The 22,940-nt window shown below is 38.2% G+C and overlaps 1 protein-coding gene across 3 annotated transcripts in view; it reads left to right on the forward strand.

Moving 5' to 3' along the window:
- The first annotated feature begins 321 nt into the window (after window positions 1-321).
- Window positions 322-22,940, forward strand: part of LOC134794194 (max dimerization protein 1-like) — a 621,339-nt gene continuing 598,720 nt past the window's right edge. For 2 of the 3 annotated variants that reach the window (XR_010144641.1, XM_063765934.1), the window contains exons 1-3: window positions 342-572; window positions 688-796; window positions 913-942. Coding sequence is in view for 2 of the 3 variants with exons in the window: in XM_063765934.1 (XP_063622004.1) it covers window positions 518-572; window positions 688-796; window positions 913-942 (194 nt within the window). In the remaining variant the exon portion in view is untranslated. Of the gene's footprint in view, window positions 573-687; window positions 797-912; window positions 943-22,940 lie in introns of all 3 variants that reach the window. The other variant, XM_063765935.1, reaches the window with a different exon arrangement.

A 22,940-nucleotide genomic window follows, 5' to 3' on the forward strand; every position in this document is an offset into this window, starting at 1 on the left:
AATGGAGATAGGCTGTGTTCGCCAAATATAATAGAAAGCATCTAAGACTGTTTATGTAGCCGGTCAAACGCTGCACCCTACAAACGTTACGAATTATTACTAAAACGATGGAGTTAAACCGATCGTGGCTGTTAGCGTGCAGTTGAGTGCATTTCAATGCACAGCCGACATACAGCACAATGAATACATGCAAATAGAACTTGTTCAATATACCACTTCAGCAGCGCATAGAAAAAAAATGTTTTGTTTGGAAACACAAAGTTCACGTGATTGACCCAGGTATTTTATTGTGGGCATTGCCGCGCCGCGATTGGCGCTGGCGGCCCGAGCGCGTACGAACGTCGCCGACTAATCACGAAGCGGTTTACACGGTCGCGCGTCCCAACTCGTCTAGTGTGTTTTTGACATCGGTGAACGCAGTCGTGAACTTCGGAGCGGACCGATATACTTTTTATTTATAGTTAATCGAATAAGTCGTGTGACGTTCGTGAATACCTGTGTAACCCGGGATATAAATATGAGTATTGCTGCACTCATCCAAGCCGCTGAATACCTCGAAAGGCGAGACAGAGGTGAATTGGATTTTCTTTGTTTGAATTGTCAATCGAGTGCAGTAGACGCACACGTCAACATGGCTCCCGTCTATTTTTGCCGTGTCGTAATCAGCTGATTTTGACGGAATGGCAGTTTTCTTTGTTGCAGAAGCGGAACACGGTTATGCGTTGAACCTGCCGGCGTACGAGGAGACCCGCTCGGGCGGGAGACGGCCGAAGACCAAGAAGTCGCAGGGCAGCAGGTGAGCGCCGACAGTGCTAGTGCAAGTGTATACGTGATCTAATTAGTGGAGAGTTTCTCTCGCGTGATAGGCAAGTGTCGCCGTGGCCGGTTACAAATGTATGTTTTTTGTTCCAGGACCACTCATAACGAGTTGGAAAAGAACAGGTTAGTGGAGTTTTCCTTACTTATATCAGTGCCGCGGCCGGGAGGCTGGTCTAGGCTCGCCGCGTGCCGGCTTGCAGTGCGTCCTATGGCGCGTGGCGTATTGACCTTGGCAGACTAGACGAAGGAAAGAGTGCAAGCCGAGTAATGAGTCGCGGGTGGGGCGAGTGACGCCTGTAACCCATTTGGCAGCACAGCCACGGGTAGTTACGTCACCTCGGAGTTGGGTTCTGATCTTCCTCAATCGTCACTAACCAGCGTGGGGAGATGAATGAAACAAACCGCCAAGCTATCTGTGCTCGTGTACCGGCAGTTTTTCATTGAGGTTCAGCCTTGTACAACGCATCATGCCATGATTAATTACTAGTAGTTAGTTTCTATAGCATTCGTAATAGCCGAACGGAAACAATACGTGTAGTATATACGGCTATGCTTAGGTAACGTGCGGTTACTGACGTGTCAACAGCATAGAACTGCTGTTTAGATAGTAAGTCAGTGTGAGATTAGTTTCCGTCCATTGTTGGAACATAAGCCTCCCTTTCATGTCATTCCATTCCAGTCCTGCACTAATCACACGGCCGCTGCGGGCCCTGTAATGTCATTGATTCATTTGACTCTCCCTTTGTTACTTACACAATTCTCTAACCTCTTTGTTTCGGTTGCATTCCTGTTGCCCGTTTCCGTCCTTCGCTTTGTAAGATTTAGGGCCCTGGCCCTTTGCCCGAGCTTTGCCCCTTTCTTTATCATGAGAACTCGTTATCTTTGATTATGATTATATAGCTCGAGAATGTTACGGTGTTTAGTAACAGGTATGTTAAGTGTTCATTTACCAACAGCCGAGAAATTTTAAATAGGTAGGCTAGGTTGAAGTAGTAAAGGAGTATGTGGTTTAGATTGAAGGGTTTGTTTGTACTTACATATTGATTAGTAGAAAGGTACTGGAAAACGAACGTAAAATGAACACTGACGAAAACTTAATCCACAATTATTACACTTTAAAGTTTATATACTAGAACACTATATAGGTTAGGTTGCTAAAAAACGGCGGTAAAGTAAACAACACAACAGCAGTTTTTTTCTTTCAACATTGACATAAGTAACCGTAGATAAACTTTTTCTTAGTTCAACCACAGACAAAATACAAAAAGTGACGTGGCATACCTACTACAGTTCCACAATTTGACATATTTTTTATTAGTAATGTTGGTATTACACGTGACCACAAATCTGCCATTTATTGAGTCTGTCCCGGTTAGATGCGGTTTTTATGATAGGGTCCGCTCATAAAAGAGATATTCCTTTTTAATTTTCTCCAAGGTTAGAACTGCACTTCATTGTAACGTCAGCGCATTAAAATAGGTGCCTAATTAACGCTTGTAAATAACTCCACACTAAGGTCGTTTATTGCAATTCTGTTGTAGATAACGCTGTAATTAATTTATCTTTCGATTTTATACGAGTTATGCATGTACGTTTTTTTATAATGTAGGTGAGGTACGTACCTAGAAACAAGTTTTGTTCTGCTTTACAAGTTCTGTTGTTCTGTTTTGTTCTGATTTTCGTTTAGTAATTAAACATTTTTGCGTAAAAATGGCTAGTTGTACTTAAAGAAATTCGCAAAAAGAATTCTCGAGTTCTTAATCTCGGCTACTTTCATATTTAATTTGACAAGGGCACGTGAAAGCTCGTGGTAATTGTAGAAGCATGAATTCATATTTTTAGCGTAAGTTCTATTAAGAATTCGTGGCACGTATAACCAACAAAGTTTATAATACTTTTAGAACGTTCACTGAAAATCTCTGAGCCATGAGATAAATATCATTCTGTTCGACGACTTCTAAAAAATAAAGTGACTAATGCACTTTTTGCGGTCATTATCTAGATTTTTCTGTTTTTGTTAGCAATTTGTGCACAAAGGAACAAATCCACGCAAAGTTTAATATTATTTCAAAATATAGGTAGGTTGTTATTCATGCCGTTGTAGAATTAATTACCTACTTATATGTAATTGTTTTCAAGCAAAAATGTGACGTCCCACGGTCAAAGGTACCTTATGGCGGGTATGGAGTTATGCATACCCCAGTAATCTACAATAAATAAGCTATCGATAACACAAAAGATCAACCTTCTAGGTTGCGTAGTTACAGAGATATGATTTTTTGAAAATAATGTTGTGAAATGAGCAACTTTACGATAGAGAAGTTTTAAGTTTAGCCGCCTAAAAACTATGTTCCTGAAGTAAGTTACATAGTTGACTACAAATAATAATACCTTATATATCTGAGATTAAAAAAATATTGCGACTTGTTCTGTAATGCAAATAGAAACTTTTGATATCGACTGATTTATGTGTATACTAACCAATCTCTTGAAAATAAAGTTTTATTTCATTTTCACGATTGATTGCAATGAGCTCTCAAGATTTAAATTTTATCTATTAGAAAACGACACTGACAGACAGTTTAAGCAAAAAACAATACCGATTTAGAGGTGAAAATGTATTTTCTGACTTTTTCATATAAAATCACAAAATTTAATATTTTTACTTTTAATGTGACACACAATCAAATTTTCTGAGCACATATGAAAGAAATTCTGTCATTCAAATGAAATAAATCCTAAAACCCCAACTAAATACTATATTTAACCCCTTATGCCACTTTAAACTTACATAACAATAACAGTATTGGCTCCATACATTTACGAAAAGGTACCTTATGAAAATAAATCTAATAATACATCACTACAAAATATCAATCATATTACAGTTTATCTTTTATGAATAGAAAATATTAATTTACATTAAACTGCCCCAAATTTAATTAGTTCTTCGTCATAATAATCTTAAAAAAGACCAATAATTTGTATGTAATGAAAAGGTACCTTGTGATTAAGTTACATGATGAGGCATGATGATGATGATGATGGAACAGTTAGGATAAACTAATAATATTTTGGTAATGGTATAAATCGTCTATTTCTTATCAATAATATATTTCGGTTGCTATTGAAGATAAGCGGCATTGAGGTTCAATGACCTCAGATATTCCATAAGGTAATGCGTCGGGTATTGGCAATTTTCAGCAAACCAATGGCTGATTTACTGCATGCGACCAAACCAAATGAAGATTATTCTAGTTAAGAAAGACTTGACGAGAGTAACTTTGGTATAATAGCAGGCTACTTGGATTTGTGATGTCGGTCGATGTACGGTTATAATATTTGCGAGGCGCCCCAACCAGAACTGAAATTATCAAATTAGTTTTGCAGAATGCTAATACAGTTCTCTACCAAACTTCTTTTCCCGTATTGACTAGTTTTTTTGGGAATTTTCAATCTTTTTTCCATAAGGTACCTTTTCTACTAAACTCTGAGACGACATTACTAGGCTTATAACTAACTTATAACAAAAATAAAAACAGGTAAACAAACGTTACGCATTAAGGTTTCAGATCACACAATAAAAAAAAATTGAGCATTTTTTCACCTCTTTACAAAACATTTCATATCTCCGAAACTAGAAACCCTCATAAGGTACCTTTTCCCGTGGAACGTCACAAATATGTTTAAGTACTTGTATTCATTATTAGGGGTGATGGTTATTCAAGAAAGTTATTATCAATTGAAATAAGTATAGGTATGTCTAAAGGTTTATACTTATAGGTAATAAACGTTATTTCTTCGTAACGTAGGTACGTGATTGATGGTTACTCTTACGTCACTTAAATGCTCCATTCTATAAAAGATTTTCTTGAAAGGCGGGGTTTTATAGGCATAATGCGTGCGAAAATAACGTGCATTTCAGTCGTGGTAGACGCGTAGGTACTTTCTCCGTGAAATGGAACGCTAGAATGGCAGGTACATATATCAGTTGGTAATTCGGAATACGTCGCGGTATAAATTATATGGTGAAATTGTCGACAAAAGAATTTTTGATATTTTCTTGCTCGCATCTGGCGCTGCGTTGACGTTACTTAAGTGGAATGGTTCACAATAGAAAGGTATTTATCGAAAGCGGCAAAGAATGTCGAGCGGGCTCTTACGCTCCCTCTTAATGTTAGAGAGATAACGATAAAAAAAATGTCTTTACATACATACAAGATTGTTGAGCGGTGCGATTTGCGTGCAATCTTTTATTTTATAGTTGCTCGCAGAACACTTGAAATATGCACTCACGTATGCTCGCCACTCGGTACGTCAAGCTATTCGTATGTATATCGATTTATATGTAAGATAGCCATACATTTTTGATGCAAATCTCGGAAGCGGCGGATGTGATGCATCCGAGCAAAAAATATGCTTCCACCGGCTGTTCTACATGACGCTCGGAAATGCGCCTGTTTTATGCATGTCTTCTGTTCGTTATGGGATAAATAAACACGTTAAAACGTAACAAGACCAGGAGGTGGAGGAGGAGTGCTACAGTGTATTGACAAACGTCAAAAATATTGGCGGGTACAATTATATTTTAGCCGATTCATTATGGAATGTATTTCTTACAAAATAACGTCAGCTATCTGTAGGGTTTCTGGTTTCTCGACCTTTGTAATTTCTCGAGGCACGGGAATTCTCGACCAAGATTTCTCGAGTTTCTCGAGTATGTCGAGAAATTTTGAAAGTTTCAAAAAACACCATGTTATTTTAATTTTTTTGCTTTATTACTAATCATACTCATAGGAATCGTAGGTGAGATCAATAATCAAACATGGCAGCTTTTTATTTACCATAAATTGCACTTAATAATCAAAAATTCAACACAAAACAAATAAAACTATAGGTGCTATATTGTTTTTCTTTAGGTATTTAACAAAATGTAATCAAATCACAATACCTATGGTATTTTATTCAAGACAATTTACTCGATGTGACAAACTTACTGAAGTTTAACTACGAAATAATAAACGTAACAATGAACCTGGTAAAATTGAGATAGTTTGCTAATAGGAATATATCGGGATGATTTGATTTATCAATAGTAATTTAGTATAAGGGCCCCCGAAAACAATAAGATAAGATAAGATAGTATAATGGTTATTACATGGCCCTATAATTCATTTTTTTGCATTGAAAAAAAGATAAGCGATTATGACGTGTCTTATTATTGAAAAACACTTGAAATTAAATAACCGCAAAAGTAAAAATTACAAATCATATACTTACGATAATTTACATTATTTTGCTTTCATAAGTAATAGATACAAATTTTTTAAAAGCGTTTTTTAATAAAAAGACACGTCATGATAGTTCAAAAGTTTCAAAACATGAAAATCGGTTGAAGCCAGAACGATAGGATAGGGGACAGATTAAGGCGATTGTATTTGGTTGGTTAACTACCTACTAAATGTTTTAAGTACCTGAAAATGTTTAAAAAAAACATTGTTTACATTTATTTAACTACCTAAAGAATAACACTATAGACACATCACGTGTTATACGCGTGTTTTCTTTATACTTATCACAAGAGATTTATTGAGTGTTTTTTTCCCGTCTCGACTTAGGACAAATTTCTCGAGATTTCTCGCCTCGAGAATTCTCGAGCAGAAACCCTAGCTATCTGCCATATTGAGAAAGTTATTGGAGTATTGTATTTCCGAGTAATTATTCTATGTTTAATTTTCTATAAGTGTAGATCGCGAATACATTTTTTTTAGATATCCGATAACGTATTGTTCTGGACTGAATTGGATCATGTGGGCGGTATCATACTTACTAGTTTAGTCGGCTGGCTGTTGTTTTCGGTCAATATATTTATTTCAGTGAATTTAGCAGGCAAATATTTTGTAAGGGATTTTAGTTGAATTAAAATTAATTGCCGCTACGGGAAATATAGCGTTTTTACCTGTTGTGAATGTTGTGTAGTGTAAAATAGTGAGCCTATAATGAGCATTAAGTAATAACGATGCATCGTTTATTATATTTGATTAAAACCATTAACATGAAATTATTATTACTATGTTATTCGTTATCTTGCAATTCAAATGCAGCTGATATATGGTACCTTGGCAGTAAAACCCTATTTCCGCTGCAGAGGAAAACATAATCCGCACAATCACATGCGGCTCTTATCAGCTAATGTCAGTGCATTACATTTGCAAATTCACTTTGAAATTGTTTTAATCGTGAGACTGTCCGTATGGCGACCACCGCATGGTCGCCCCGCATGTAGCGCAGTGTGCGAACCGCACTTACCACGCCAGTTTGTTGGCTATGTTGGTTATCTTGTCTGGCTACCTCCGTCCCTCTGCCGCGAATGCATTGTTTGATTTCCGAACGCAATTATATATTTAAGCAAATAAGCAAGTGAGAGCTGCTCTACGTTTACAGCATTGTATAATTTCCGAACGCAACTATTTGAACGTGAACAAATAGGTTGCATCCGTGCGAGCTCTTTTTATGCATGAACATTGCTTTAATCAAAAAGAATAGATAGTATAGAGGGGTCCTGTCATTGTAAATTTTGTAGTCACTGTAAATTTACTGCCATCTATCGACACACGACTAAAACTCAAAATGAAAACGTATAAAGTTATCAAAAAACGTATATATATGGATAAATGATTCTATTATTTTTATATCATTTTGATTCATGTTCATTCACTGATATCTATGTGCTAAAATTGTTAAATATGAAACGGTGTCGTCACGCCATCTAGCCGAGGACAGGCTAAAGGTGTGTGCGCCACCTATTCGAGAATGACTTTTACTTGAATTCCGAGGCACGTTTTTTCCTTAGACTTTATTCGTCTTATACGAAGTTACATATGTCTTTGCTTTAATGAATAATGAGTACAAATTTGATGTCATTGAGTAGGTTTTTTATTACGCCTAATCAATATCACTTGCATTGTTTTATGAAATTGAATGGTTAACACTTTTTCTCTGTGGTTAATAGAAATCATCACTACATTCTCACATTCAAATGATTGGTTTAAAAATAGTCGTTGCATATTCACATATAGGTTTTCTTTGAGTTGATCATCTTTGCATTGTAATGCAGGCGTATTGAATGCTAAAACGGGCGGTGTTTGAACAGCCAATCTGTCTGAATAGACGAGCTTTACGTAACCAGTGACGCTACAGCTCGCATGCCCGCCTGCACGAGAGCGAGTGATTTTGCCAGTACACACCTACATACATACTTGCATGTTATAAATACGTCGTTATTATGTAAATTTGAACGCGCCCGCAATTATGTGTTGATTGATTTGTGCTCTAGATACCAATTATTTACCTACATTTGGCTACGTTGCATGCAAAGGTCCTACTAATATGGAAAATATAGGTTTTAATTTATGGAAAACAACTGTAACAAAACGGAAATGGACTATTAACTTTTTAAACACTTTAAAAACTTGAAATTCTAATCTACCTCGTTACGCACAAAAAACTTGTCTATGGTAAATTAAAAAAGTAAATTACAGGTTCATCACGCCTGTCATGTGATAGCATGTGTGTGTGGTAAGTTCTTCGCCTACTTAGCACTATCGGCTATTAGCATATTAGTGCCGATAAAAATGCTAAAATAAGTACTAGAAAACGTGTTCTTACACTTTGTCCAATGCCTGACAAGCCTTATGCAAGCGACAGGCTCAATTTTTATATGTGGCATTAGGTATAATGCAGTAAGGAATATAGGATTGCAGTATAGGATTAGATTGTTCTCACTTTCAATAAGTTTACCGCTAGTAAAAATACAATTTTGTCATATTTTAGATATCATTTTTTTTATTTCATCATTTTAATTGCTTGTAGAGTTATTGAAAAGCATTTTTAGGATATTGATTTGACTGAAATGGACTTCCGTAGGTACCTATACAATTTTTTTTACAAAGCAACCATTAGGTTAGGTAAAATCAATTCCCTAGTTTAAAGCTAACCTTGATTATGTAACTCGTCGCCCTTTATTCACTGTGCTTGGTAACATTGGTAACACCACGACCTCTGTTCGACTCGTGCCGACCTGGTACCGCGTCATGTCGTCACTTTTCTGTTCATTTCAATTACTAGGGTAGGTAGTAGACCTTGAACTTCGCTCCTTTTTAGGGTTCCTTATCCAAAGGGTAAAACGGGACCCATTACTAAGACTCCGCTGTCCGTCTGTCTGTCACCAGGCTGTATCTCATGAACCGTGATAACTAGGCAGTTGAAATTTTCTCAAGTGATGTATTTCTTTTGTCGCTATAACAAAAAATACTACAAACAGAATATAATAATTATTTAAGTGGGGCTCCCATACAGCAAACGTGATTTTTATGCCGTTTTTTGCGTAATGGTACGGAACCCTTCGTGCGCGAGTCAGACTCGTACTTTTTCTATTGACAAAGTAGGTTTGCCAGAGTATAGGTAGGTACCTATTTAGCTGGCTTGTCTCTGTAGATACAGGCATTACACAAACAACTAAACATCACAGTATTAATTATTAATTACTTTCCAGTTTTCTTGTCAATAATGCTCGTCCGTTACAACATGGGAACTATTAGTCTGTTACAAACATTAGTATCGTCTGCATATGTACGTATTAACAGAAACAGTAACCACCAGTGGACCTTATTGTTTATGCATTAAGGTTTAAAAATAGTCACTGAACATTGTAAAGGCAAAACTCACTCGTATAATATTGTCACAAAGTGGAGCCTGGACAAAAGGTCCGAGCCGCCTTGTACGGTATTTGCGTTGCCCGATGCCCGCCACCCACGGGATTTCACAAGTCTACTGGAATAGAAATTCAAGCTGTTATGCAGTTACATAGCTATTTTATTTGATATAAAGACAGGTAGGTAGCGTATAAAGATAGGTTTGAGGAGACAAATTTTTTTTAAAGCTAGCGCCGCACGCACCTCAGGTTTTTATCCAGTGTGGGCCGAAAGTTAATGCGAATTGAAAATGCTGGCCATTAACCATTATAAATTGAATCGTAAACTGTAATCGTCCGTTACGGTGTAAGGTTCAATTTATAATGGTTAATGGCCAACATTTTCAATTCGCATTAACTTTCGGCCAACACTGTTTTTATCTATATTTTTAAATAACCTGTTATAAAGTCCCACTGCTGGGCAAAGGCCTCTCCCCTTGACTTCCGCGACTCCCGTTGTTGAGCTTTTTCTGGCCAGTTATTAATGTCATCTCCGTCTGGGCCTGCCACGCCGGATGCATACGGCAGACGTGACCTGCCCAGTCTCACTTCAGCCTGGCGGTCTTCTCCCCTACGTCAGCTATGCGAGTTCTGGAGCGCAGTTGCAGTGTAGTGTTCTATTTAATCATTTTTAGTACGATCCCATTATAGTCGGACCAAGCTAGTTGATAAGAAATATTTGTATAACAAACATGTTCATAATATTAACGTAAATAAATAATACGTAATATGTCCTCGTTATCTATCACAATATACACAATCCTTTGTTTTAGAGTACAATACAAGTTTCTATGTTATGTTATAATATAAGTATAAATCTTTTTTGTTATGTTCACTCTAATGATCGCAAAATGGGTACTCAATATAAATTTCTTTCCGAAATAATGTACATTATTTATTTGCGACAACATTGCGCTTATTAGCATATTATCATTTACGATTTCTCGAAACGCACCGTCCTCATTAAAATGTTTGCGGCTAACATGAAACAATGAAATCATAGTTTCATTTGCATGCAGTGCTTATTACTACTGGGAGCGTGGGCATAGAGCGGTGAGTGTTGAGTGCTGAGCATTGAGTGTTGAGCGCTGAGCAAATGACAGTGTTGGGTTGTTTAGGTGCCGCTTTCGCAGCGTTCGCAGAACGCGGGTTAAATGGTTGTTGAACCGGTATGTGACCGCTTTTAATGCGATACCGACCTACGAGTAGTATGAAATGTCCAATGTAAAGTAATCCCTTAATGGCTCAACTATTAAAGTCCGTGACTGTACTGCTAAAATAACGGAACGAAAATTATTTAATAATAAAAACTACCAAACTGAGGCTCACGCCGCGGGCGCGTTATCCACATTTTATCTCTTACGTAACTTTCTATAAAAACTTTATCGCTATAAAAGCAAAATATACTTACACAGGCGTTTAGCGCGCTATGCTAGAGCTACACATTAAGCACAATGGCCTATGAATGTTGTTAAATAAACGCCAACATTTTACCGAGCAACAGTGGTAGCCACCACCAGTGTGGCACTGACATAAACGCTATCGAGAACGTAACCATAACGTAACTTACTTTCTATGCGTCTCGCTCGTACTGGAATGTTAGTGCGAGCGAGATGTATAGAAAGTAAATTACGTAGACGTTAGCGTATATGTCAGTTTTGACACTGTCAGACTGTTAGTGGCTCATTGGTACGGTATTTGTATTAAATAGGGCCTTTTATGGCCTATCATCTGTAGGTTATTGTTAGTGGAATAAAAGATCGATCGCGTATGTCAGGATATGGCATTTTATGTTGGATATCCTGTATTGCTAGATCGATAAAGATAACTAATTTGTGAACACAAACGCTCGATTGTTGTGAGATAGTTTATTATGTTTCCTGCCTGTCGATGTCGCTTTACGTGCGTTAGTTTTTTGGGGATTTATTAACTTAAGGACAATTGCAGTTTAGGCGAAAAATCTCAGAAATCGAGGTTTCTTTCACGCCTTTTTCTCCCTTCTAAATTTAACCAATCGTAACGAAATTTTGGGAACGGAATGAAAAAGAAATTATCTGTCTGACCATTTTGATTTTTGCGTTTATTGTTGCCGATTTTGTATGCGAGGAGTCTGTTTACGATACATTTAATTTTAGGCCGTTTTTAGCGCTGTTTGAAGTAACCTAGTTCTTATAAAAACAAAAATATCTAAAAAAGCAAAACGTACAGACGCAGATACCGGTAATATTGAACTCATATAAAAATAATATTCATCTAGGGCCAAAATTTAGAGAGGAAAATGTCGAGAACGTTTGTATGGGAAATGACCACTAACTAGTATCCTCTTATTGTTTGTAGAGAATTGCAACGGTGTGTCGTCTAGAGTGGCAACACTGCAGACAATTGTATCTACGAGCGTGGCCGCAGACAAAACATGCGAGCAGGTTTACATTTATAATAATAGTGTTTATGTTGGATTCGAGTGCCAATGACTTTCAAACCTTTGAACGGTTCGCGTTTGCACTAATACTTGCTTAACTACATTTTAGATCTTAAGTCAAACGGATAAGGTTGTGAATTGTGTAAATGTTACGCTACGCACAGCTAAATGTGCCAAGAGTTCATGGGAAAGCGCGAGCGTCGGCCATTTTTCTCGCTCGAAAGGCAAAGGGACTGCATCTTCAATGTCTTTTCCTTGTTTGTCTGTGTTTAGTATGCGCGCGGACTTTCGCGGTGATGCTTAACCTAGAAGTGCACCTTGAGAACGTGAATGCTGGTGTATTTTCAACGTAAGACAATCCTCTTAGCTTAAACGCATACTTGAATGAAAAATAGTTTCTAAAGTTTATCGTTGCGATATCGCGAGCAAAGTTGCGGTTCTACATGAGAGAACAAATTGGCGATAGCGATGGCGGTATCTTTATTCACATTCTTATTTTATCTAATTTATATACTTATTACTTTTCGGAAAAATGGGGCATGGGAAATGAAACGCCTGGTTTCCCGTTATATAAACGATATTGGGAGAAACTAACAAATTTTACTCAAAAACCAAGTGTTTATTCTCAGCTCAGAATGAGATTCCAAATGCCTAGTACAATACAATACAATACACCTCACATACACGTAGTTTACAATAAATGTACAGTAGTAATAAGTGTACAGTAATGTGTCAGTTAGAGTCGGACCAAACTAACTCTGCATGGTATTTGCTATGCCAAAGTATGGTAATGTCAAATCCCTATGAAAATATAACGTTTGTAATGACATTCCGTGATTTTGTTCTGTTCAAGTCGGTGCAAAATTAGCTTAGACTAACTTTAATACAGCCGATGTTAAAAAAAGACGTTCAGCCGACGAAAAAAGCATTCCAATTTTCAAATAACATCTTGATTAGCAGTATCAGTGCATCTCACCCGCATCGGTGGCTCGTGTACTTGTAGGTACACTCGCATGTGAACCGCCAACTGTCTCATGACTAATTGATATCGATCGTACGTACACGTAGCTGCACCGGAACGGCACCCGCTCACCTTGACTTTAGGCGTTCAGTTTTTGTGCCCTCCCGTTCGAAATCGCAAGTGAACGGACTGCACCGCGCCGGCCTCGCCGCTTTTTTTCTCGTTACGATATTCGGCAGTCGAATGACGTAATACACTTAGGCGATTGTGCAAATTGATCCGACGGGAAGATTTGCAAATTTAACTCGCGGAACTCGCCACGTGTATCGCCTTTTCTCGAAGAAAGGCGCTATTTTGTAAGCGTGACTGACGAGTGAAATGTAATTCACTGCAAATCAAACTCGTTTTAAACTCGTTTCAGTGGCTTTGTGGCGCGATCGTTCACCGCTAGGACCGGTGAGGTCGCGATTGGCGTGCCAGTGATCACTTAAATCGCTATATAAATTAGTTGTTCTATTAACTTCATTCTAATGAAGCTACGTTTTGTTTTAAACGATTCTCTGATCGATTTGGCGTTGCGTCGGTAGTCGGTACGCACCTCGATTGTTGTGTAAAGGTTGTTTATGGTTATAAATTCTCTAGCAGTAGTTAACGGAGCGCGCGGGGCGCCGGGCGGCGGGGCGGTGCGGGGCGAGGTAATCACGCCGCACTGGCTAGCGCCTTGATTACTACTATTGTCTTGAGGAAATCCTCGCTTCTTCACCACCGCCTTTGTCCCGTCTCTCCCATTAATTGAACGAATCTAAAAAAGCGTTCGAGCGAATTCCGGACCGTTCCGAATGTTCCGAAACGGATGAGCGCGATAGTTTCACAATCGATCACTTAAATCTGCATCCGTCACTAAGGAAATGAATCCGGGAATCCATTATGCAAACGACTCTAAAATTAATGGGGAATTTGGACGGAATTGATCCATTGGATGTAGTGATTGGAACGCGAACCCCTTCATAATTCGGGGTTCGAAAGTTCCCGAACACGCGAAGGTTAGCGATGATTTGATATCCGCCTTTCCATACCGAAAGGTCGCACAAGCGCTCGAATGTAAATTGAACTTAAAACATTTTAGATCAGACATGAAACATCGAGCGTTATCCGTGAATGTTAATTGGGTTGCATACGGACACGGACTGCAGCAAAGATTCGAATTTAGATCCTTCAGTCAGCCGTCAAGATAAGTGAATAGTGCTGCCCTCACACCGTCAATCAATACGAGCCCCCGCTAACGAAATAACAAGCAGATATAAAGTAAAACGCATTCGGAACTCGAGTGAGGAACCTACGCGGCTCCCGGCCTGCCTTGCCCATTGATATTCAGAAAGTAAATAGTTACTTTGTAGCAACTGGCTTCGACGTCGTTATAGAATATAACTTGAAAGCTTTCCTATTTTAGTATTTCCGTTGGTTCGATTTGAATTTCGTACGTAAATGCAATCTGTCTTTGAATGCCATTTGCCAGTGTCAGCGCGGTTTCGCGTTTAGGTAACTAGTAAATACGAAATGGATGGAAGCGTATCATCAATAAATATTAAACATGGTCTATATCTATGTATTTAGTCACATCTGTTATTACATCCAAGCAAGTTCTTTATATCCAAGTGGTTTAAAATTTTTCAACACAACATCTTTTTGTTAAATCGTCTTACATAAGTCTTTTATCGTCGGTCTAATGGCGCTTAAAGCTTGTCACGGTTACAATTACAATACTAAAGACTTAATTCCTCCGTTTTTGTCGTAATTATCCATTCCGTATAAGGCTGGTGCGGTGTTTCAACGTCGCGTGGGCCTGCAGAGAGCCTTGAAAACTTCCATACACCTCTTTCTAAACAGAAAGCAGTAAGTGTATGGGGTCTATAAACTCTTACAACCTTTTACAAGTTAGAATAATCGTATAGCGGTGCCGTCTCCGCCAGGTGTCGTCATATTAGAACTCGGTTAATGTTTGGAGTGAGTGACTCTCCGATTTTAGGAAGATTAAATGCCGTGTACCCGGCGAGGGTTAGTTGTTTCGTGCCCGTAAGAGGATTACTACCAAATTGGATTGCTAGAAAAACGGACCGAAACTTTTGACTCGCTTGAAGACTGCCAAACTTTAATTATTTACTGGGAGTATTTCGAATTTGTGATTCGATGGCCCGCTAAATAAAATGTACAAGATATTGAATTAACTTTTGCCCCCGAACAAGAGGAATTTTGTCAAAGGGACTGGGGACTGCGAATTGCCGGAGTTGGACCGCACGCAAAAACTTTCCCATTGAAATGGAGAGAGGACATCTATTAATATCTTCTCTGTGAATAGGTGCTTTCATAGCTACTAAAGTAAGGCAATTAGGAAAAATCACATAAGTATCCCTACTAATAGGATCAATACAAGTCTGTCTGTTACCTCTTGACGCTTAAACCGCATGAACTGATTTAGTTGAATTTTGGCTATAGTTCGTTTTTTTAGCATTAGAAATAAGGTAAACAATCTTGATGTGTCTTTTAATTGAAAAATTACGGCAAATATGTAACAATTATGAATCTAATACGATCATTTATATTCTTCTGCTTTCATAAGTATTAAATTTTGATTTTTAAAAAGCGTTTTTCAATTAAAAGACTTTCGCTTACCTTCTTGCAAGTTCTTTCTAATGCTAAAAAAACGAACTATAGATGATAGTTTGAATTCCGAGGAAGAACATAGTACTTATTGTTTTTATCACTAATTTATCATTATACATGGAACCAAAATAGATATATAATTTGCTGTTTTTAAAGAGACGAGAAATTGTATGAAGCAGATACTTTTCCAGATAATAGTGATGTTATCTGTTTCGTGAAAACCGAAACTTAAAGGGGCCCACTGATTAACAGTCCGCCGGACGGTATCGTCCTGACAGTTCCGTCAAAATTTTGTTCTAACTGACAGGCCGATACCGTCCGGCGTACTGTTATTCAGTGGGCCCCTTAAATGTCGCAAATGACGTAGACCTGGCCTAAAATCATATGTTTCGCGACCGCCTAAACACCAAAATAAGCTATCAAATACCTCGGTGTAATGACATAACTCTACAATGGTATGTTTTTATGGTCTAGTTAGGCGAGCGCGGGTATTTATGAGCCTATAAAATATAAAGTGCACCTGTGGCGGTTCCGGCTTACTTTAATATACCGCTTTGACGAAGATAGTAAGTAATTGGTGTACATATTTGAGTGACTTAAAGGCGTGAAGTTTACAGGAATGTAAGAGGTGTAATGTAAGTGGTTGTGTTTAAATGCTGTGACGTAATATGTGGCTTTCCATCAGAGAAAGGTCCTTATGCTTCATATGCAATAAGGACATTTCTATCAGAATTTCTGTTGGATAAAAAAGACCTTATTGCGCTTGAAACATAAGGACACTTCTCTTCTGTGATGGAAAGCCACATATGACGATTGAGGTTTTATATGTGACTTTTTTTAAGTAATGCTTTTTTAGGGTTCCGTATCCAAAGGGTAATATCGGGACCCCATTACTAACAGCCGTATTCGAACAATGAGATACGTCAAATACTAGATATTGAAACGATATGGATTGGATATGTCAGTGTCAAACAAGTGTCAAAAGTGACGTTTCTTCAAACAAAAACGTCACTATTGACACTTGTTTGACACTGACATATCCAATCCATATTATATCGTTTCAATATCTAGTATTTGACGTATCTCATTGTTCGAATACGGCCGTAAGACTCCACTGTCCGACCGTTTGTCTGTCCGTCTGTCTGTCACAAGGCCGTATCTCATAAACCGCGAGAGCTGGACAGTTGAAATTTTTACAGATGATGTATTTCTGTTGCCGCTATAACAACAAATACTAAAAAGTATGGAACCCTCGGTGGGCGAGTCCGACTCGCACTTGTCCGGCTTTTGCTATTTAGTATTTATTAACAGCAATAAGAGAATATTTCGATTTTATCATTTAAGGTGTATTCGGGTATTACCGAATGTGGGATAATTCCGAAATTCAGATGAAAATCACCCTTAATTCCATCATAATAAAAGTCTCTTTTCGGAATTATCCGACAGTTTTCGACATTCGGAATTACCCGAGTAAATCTTACTAACAATTTATTAAAATTCTCTTCTCTCCGCTGGATTACAACCAATTATATTGGTTGATTAGCACATCTCTCATCTCCACCTCAGTGGAAGGCAGCTCTCATCTCCACCTCAGTGGAAGGCAGCCTAAAGCGTTTATTCCTTGTGCCTTCAGACAAGTCACATGAAATTTGCTTCATATTACCTTTCGTGTTATAATTCTTCGATGCGGTAAAATATAGTCTGGCGGTTGCCAGTGCGTGCCGCCGCCGAATTCTGTCAATGTTTGCTTGTGATTTACTACGTCTGGTCTGGGCTCGCCAAAAAAACTGCTCAACTTGGTTGTCGTACCTATTTATAGGCTTTACTATTTTAAAATCTAGCCTTTTGTGTTGGAAAATACGCTAGACCATGGATACAAAGTACGAACTTAAGAGTTCGCAGCTAGCTCGGCCGAATTACTGTCTAGCTATCACGGGTCATGAGATACAGCCTGGTGACAGTGACAGACAGACGGACAGACGGGCAGGCGGACAGCGGAGTCTTATTTATAGGTTCCCGTTTTTACCCTTTGAGTACGGAACCCTAAAAGATAAAGATAAAATAGTTTATTCAAGTAGGCATATTACAATGCGCTTATGAACGTCAAATAAAGCTATACCGCCTCCAAAAAAACAAAGTACAGTCAACAGTAGAAGTAAGCTAAGCGGTCGAGGTGTTTTAAATGATGAAGCGTTATTATTCCTAGGGGCTATTCATAAATTACGTCATTTCAAATTAGGGGGGCCCCCCCCCTCTGGTCTGGACATCGGATGACGGTAGCATGAAGTAGGAGGAAAAGGGGTCATTTGAAGCATGATTTTTGGATGATTATAGGGGAGGGGGTCAAAAATCGTCAAAAATCGATGACGTAATTTATGGACAGCCCCCTACACATGAATGTGTGCAGATACTTATATTTATTTACTAAGAGACGTAACAGGATAAATTAAATGCCAAATTCGTGTTTATCTTATAATCAACAAAACATAACCTCTCAAAACATCCGCTCGCAATTCCTGAAACTCGCTAGACTAGATAATTCAACGCAAGCGAGCCGATTCTCCGTAGAGAATACATTACTTGCTATATACAATAGGTTAAGCATATAGACTGCCATATATAGACTCCTCACACATGCGTCTTATTCCCATAATGTGGAACAACCAATCGGTTACTTCTGTGTCACATATCATTATGAATATTACTTAATCTAAAATTAGTACATAAAGGGACGTGATTGCCTTTCATATAGACAACCGAGACTGGGAGAGGTTAAAATAACAACAGACGGAGTGGTGCAAATGCGTTGTGGAGAGTCGCATGTTTTGTGATGAGTCCTGAGGGCTTACCGCGAACCACGTCCGACGTGTTGCCTCTCTGTCGCACTTGTAAATTCGTACGTAAGTGTGACTGGGAGGCAACACGTCGAACGTGGTTCGCAGTAGGCCCTTTGGTTCGCCGCACTCGCTGACGACCCAAAAACGATGACAAGGCGTTTCAGTATCGTTTTCCGCAAACTTCACTTGTCAGGCCTGCGGTAGACCATGTCGGTCTCGCATCGGTCTTTTCAGCCATCAAAAAGGTGTCTCTCCGGTGTTACACCATAAATCATCTGCATTAAGGCCAATGATGATGAAAATTAGTAAGTAATTTTTAGCTGCTAATCAGGGCAGTATGCATGCATTTAATAACTAGCTCAATGGTCCAAAATTAAACTGTATTCTCTTAGTTTAAGTGTGTTATTATTAGAACTACTTAGTTCTAAGGCAACATTGGCAACATGTTTCATAAATAACGTAAAACACCCACAAAATACTAAATACGTAGGTATAACATTGCTATTCGTCCTTAATTACCAGAGACCGGAATTATTGTGGCATTTTTGAACTGGCATAGGAAGTCCTTATTTGTCCGATACACATACAGTGTAGAAAACAAAATATTAAAACAGTTATATTAGTTAATGTATATTTGACAACTAATAATTACATAAGTGTGGAAAAACTAGTTAACCATAGTTGCAGTATTGGACTTTAATGGGATGGTTACGGTACATGATTCATCTATTACGTAAATGATCTGTGAATTACAGCAACAATGTACGCCAAGAGCACAATATATACGTCCACTTTCCCAGTAAACTAACCTCAAACTAGGAGTAACGTAAACGCATACGTTAACGTTACGTGTACGACTAATTATTGACGCAATTAAGATAACGTTCGCTTATCTGAGCTGGCTAACGTCTTAAACACATAAATATTACAAGACAAAGACAAGGTGTTATCTAATATAATCATCTCTCTCTTGCCTTATTGCCAGACGAACCCGCCACCAAAATCTGCTCCCATACAATTGAAATTACGCTCTCATTTTATATTTAAAATTTTTAATGCTTGAATGTTCATGATAAATTTCATGTTATTAAAAAAAAAGTTAAATCCCGAGCAACGTTAAACCATCAAAAAGCTTCATAGCATCGCGGTTGCGGATCCGGACATCATTGATATACTACCAAACAGATCCATGGAACATTGAGATATCGCGGATATACATCCAAATAGTGATAACCGTTACCGAAATACACATGATATACCATCACATAGCTGTAAGACTGTGGCCTTTTTCCAGTGATAGAAACGTTTCTATCACGTATATGCGACTCCTTGTATCACTAATCTATCTATTTATCTAATATCTTTAAACCAGCAATTCTTGTATATTTATTTATATATTTCGGGGATCTCGGAAACGGCTCTAACGATTTCGATGAAATTTGCTATATGGGTGTTTTAGGGGGCGAAAAATCGATCTAGCTAGGTGTTATCTCTGGGAAAACGCGCAGTTTTGAGTTTTTGTATGTTTTCTGAGCAAAACTCGGTCTCCCAGATATTATGTAACTAAATCTGGTGCGATTTTGCTAGTTGGCATATAGCGTAGTATCAGCGACATCTCTCAAAACTGTAACAGCTAGAGTTATTATTAGAGAACAATAGTTATTATAAGTATATAATTCTTCGAATTTTCACACGTCCATCATCTTTCCTATTTGTGTTATTGCTGTAAAAACCTCGTCATCGCCTCCTTACCTGACCCCAAATCGACGTTATTACGTTTTCACTCCAAGGCCCGGCCGGTAATCCCGCTAATGAAAAAGAAAACAATTTTCCCCGTCATTCATGAAAAGCATTAATTTGCGTTTCGTATAATTCCGTTTAGAAAACATCCGTTCATAAATTTCGCCGGTGAATTCCGCCGGATGGGCGTGATGTATTCTGAGGACTCGGAACTGCGGAGGGTTCCGGGAAGGGAGCCCTAGGGAGGGCTGTATAGTACACAGAACTAGAATAGATCTAGATAGAGATAGAATACCTATATACAGTATATTTTAAGATATAACTACCCACCGTGTCTCAGCTTTACGTGGTCTAACTACTCTAACTTTACGTTATCGTACATTGAAGGCCGCTATGAATACGCGTATTCGAACTTCAAGATATTCACTAGAGACGACACGTACTAGATCCATTCTAGATACATTATAGTTTAGATATCAACTAGTTCTCTTTTGCAGCGCAATTCGGGCAACCAATGTCACTTTTACGTTAGCTAGAGTAAGATATCTATTACATGTGAATGGGATCTCTAAGTCATATCCTGTGGAAATCGTTCAACAGTATCTCCAGAATCGCGCAAATGTCAAATTTGACAGGTTAGATCTTAAACATATCGTTATCGTACTTAAAAGATGTCTAATAGATGTCTATTTCAAAATCCGAATCGGGCTCAAAGTCTCAAAAGTGGTCACGTTTTTGAATTTCTTCTCACTTTCGCACCCATGAAATGTCGTACACGTGATGGCTTCCCTTTTGCTTAAGCATAAGCGTCATTGTGGTACAGGTAGTCAGCAGCAGAAGTTGCTAAGCGGGCAAGGTGTTCAAAATAATCTTGACGCGACTTTATTGTTAAGTGAATAAGAGCGTGTCTAGGTAATTTGGAACACCTCGCCCGCCTAGCAACTTCTGCTGCTGACTGTATAGTATCCACTTGCCTAAATGCAACCGAGAAATAAAAAGCTGAAAGCTAGACCTCGACTAATACGGTCTTGCGATTGTCAACCCTAACCTCAATATATTAAAACTCTTTTTCTCTTGTAGATGAAACTTTGTTGAATTTGTAATTGTTTCGGCCGTGGGCTGGCAGTTTCTTATAATTAGGCTTCTTGTAGATGGCGTAGGAAGCGTTGTTAATCCACATTGTGCTCTGAGGGATTTAAAATTTATTTTACTCGCGCCTTTCGCGTGTAAAATTCCGTAGTTCGTGCTTGTTATTAGCGTGGTTGTGTGTCGATGGTAGTTTTTTTTAAATGGAAACCATTTTCAGTTGCTATATGTGGCTGCATTTAAAAGTTGTGAAATTTCAGGCATGTAGACAAGTTTTGAGCTTGAAATAGGTATACTTTGCTTGTAGTTTGGCAACTTTTTTGGGAAATAAGATGTGACACATTTAAATATATGTACTAAGTAGGTACTAACCCCTGACATTTATGAACTAAGTACGGGCCTGATTTAGTTAAATTATGTTTTATCCCTTTCATTCAAATACATAAGTCAAAATGACAGATAATTACAAACGATTCATTAGCTAATTCAGGCCAGTAACGCGTTTATGAATAGCGCCATTAATAAAATTGTTATTTAATGTCGAGTCGTTAGTTTCTATTTAAGATTTTAAACTGTGACTGTATTTGAGAATAACTTGAATGCTGATTGTGAGCGTAATTATTAGTTTAGTTTTGTTTGCAATAACGATTTACTTAGGTTATACTTACTATAAATAAATCAAATAGTTCTAAGCTAAGGCATTATTGAATGACATTTATGACTTTATGCGAAAAAAACAAGGCTAAATTCTCGGTTTTCGCCCTTCTTACGATTTCTAAATAAGTAAAAACTGCAGAATAACGATTGTGAACTTTGGTTTTAGAGTAATGGCTTGAAATCGATAAGTTTATAAACAGTTATTAGATTTTACACTTTAGGGTTTGAAAATGATCTTCACATGCTCTTATTCACTTTAAAAATAGTCGGGCCATTATTGTATACCGTACATATTCGATAGAGGCAAACTAGACGAAATGGTTCGCGGTAGGCTCTCTGTACAGTGTACACACAGTCAGTATCTCAAAATAAATCTTCCTACGTCTATACGTACATAGATATGTATGTAATATAATAATACGTGCAGCCATGCATGTAGCAATCTCGACCTTCCTCACATTTAGGTATAAAAGGCAATGTCACGCCGTACCCCAGCGGACATAGAAGCCACAGACTGCAAAGATGGACAGAGGTAGAATCGTCTAGTGCCCGGCCGAAGTTTCGGTATCGGCAGAAAAATCATGTTTTGGCCGACGACCTGGTTTCGATTCGACCGAAACTAGAGCAAATCCGAACCTTCGGTTTCGGCAAAAAAACCGGTTTCGGTCGGATATTAGAATCGTCTTAGACACTAACATAACTTGTTTATAGTATGTATTCAAAATTAACAAAAAAACATGACTGCTGCTTAAAAGCGAACTGAAAAGCTAAAATCCTTTCAAACCTCATTTTGGTATCAAAATGAACTGGGGTATCCCTCGTCAAGGCCGCAACAGTAATGCTGCTACAGTTGCCATCCGAACGTCACCTTTATACTTTTTTTATCTTAATCGGTTTTTAGCCAATCACCGATCGCCTCGACTTGTGAATGTATGCGTGTCGCGCGTAAAACCGAGAAAATCGGTGTGTTACGTCACACCTTAGCTTACCTCTGCCTGTCTTTTAACT

Source organism: Cydia splendana, chromosome 10 (genome assembly GCF_910591565.1).
Source record: "Cydia splendana chromosome 10, ilCydSple1.2, whole genome shotgun sequence".
NCBI classification, from domain to species: Eukaryota; Metazoa; Arthropoda; class Insecta; order Lepidoptera; family Tortricidae; genus Cydia; species Cydia splendana.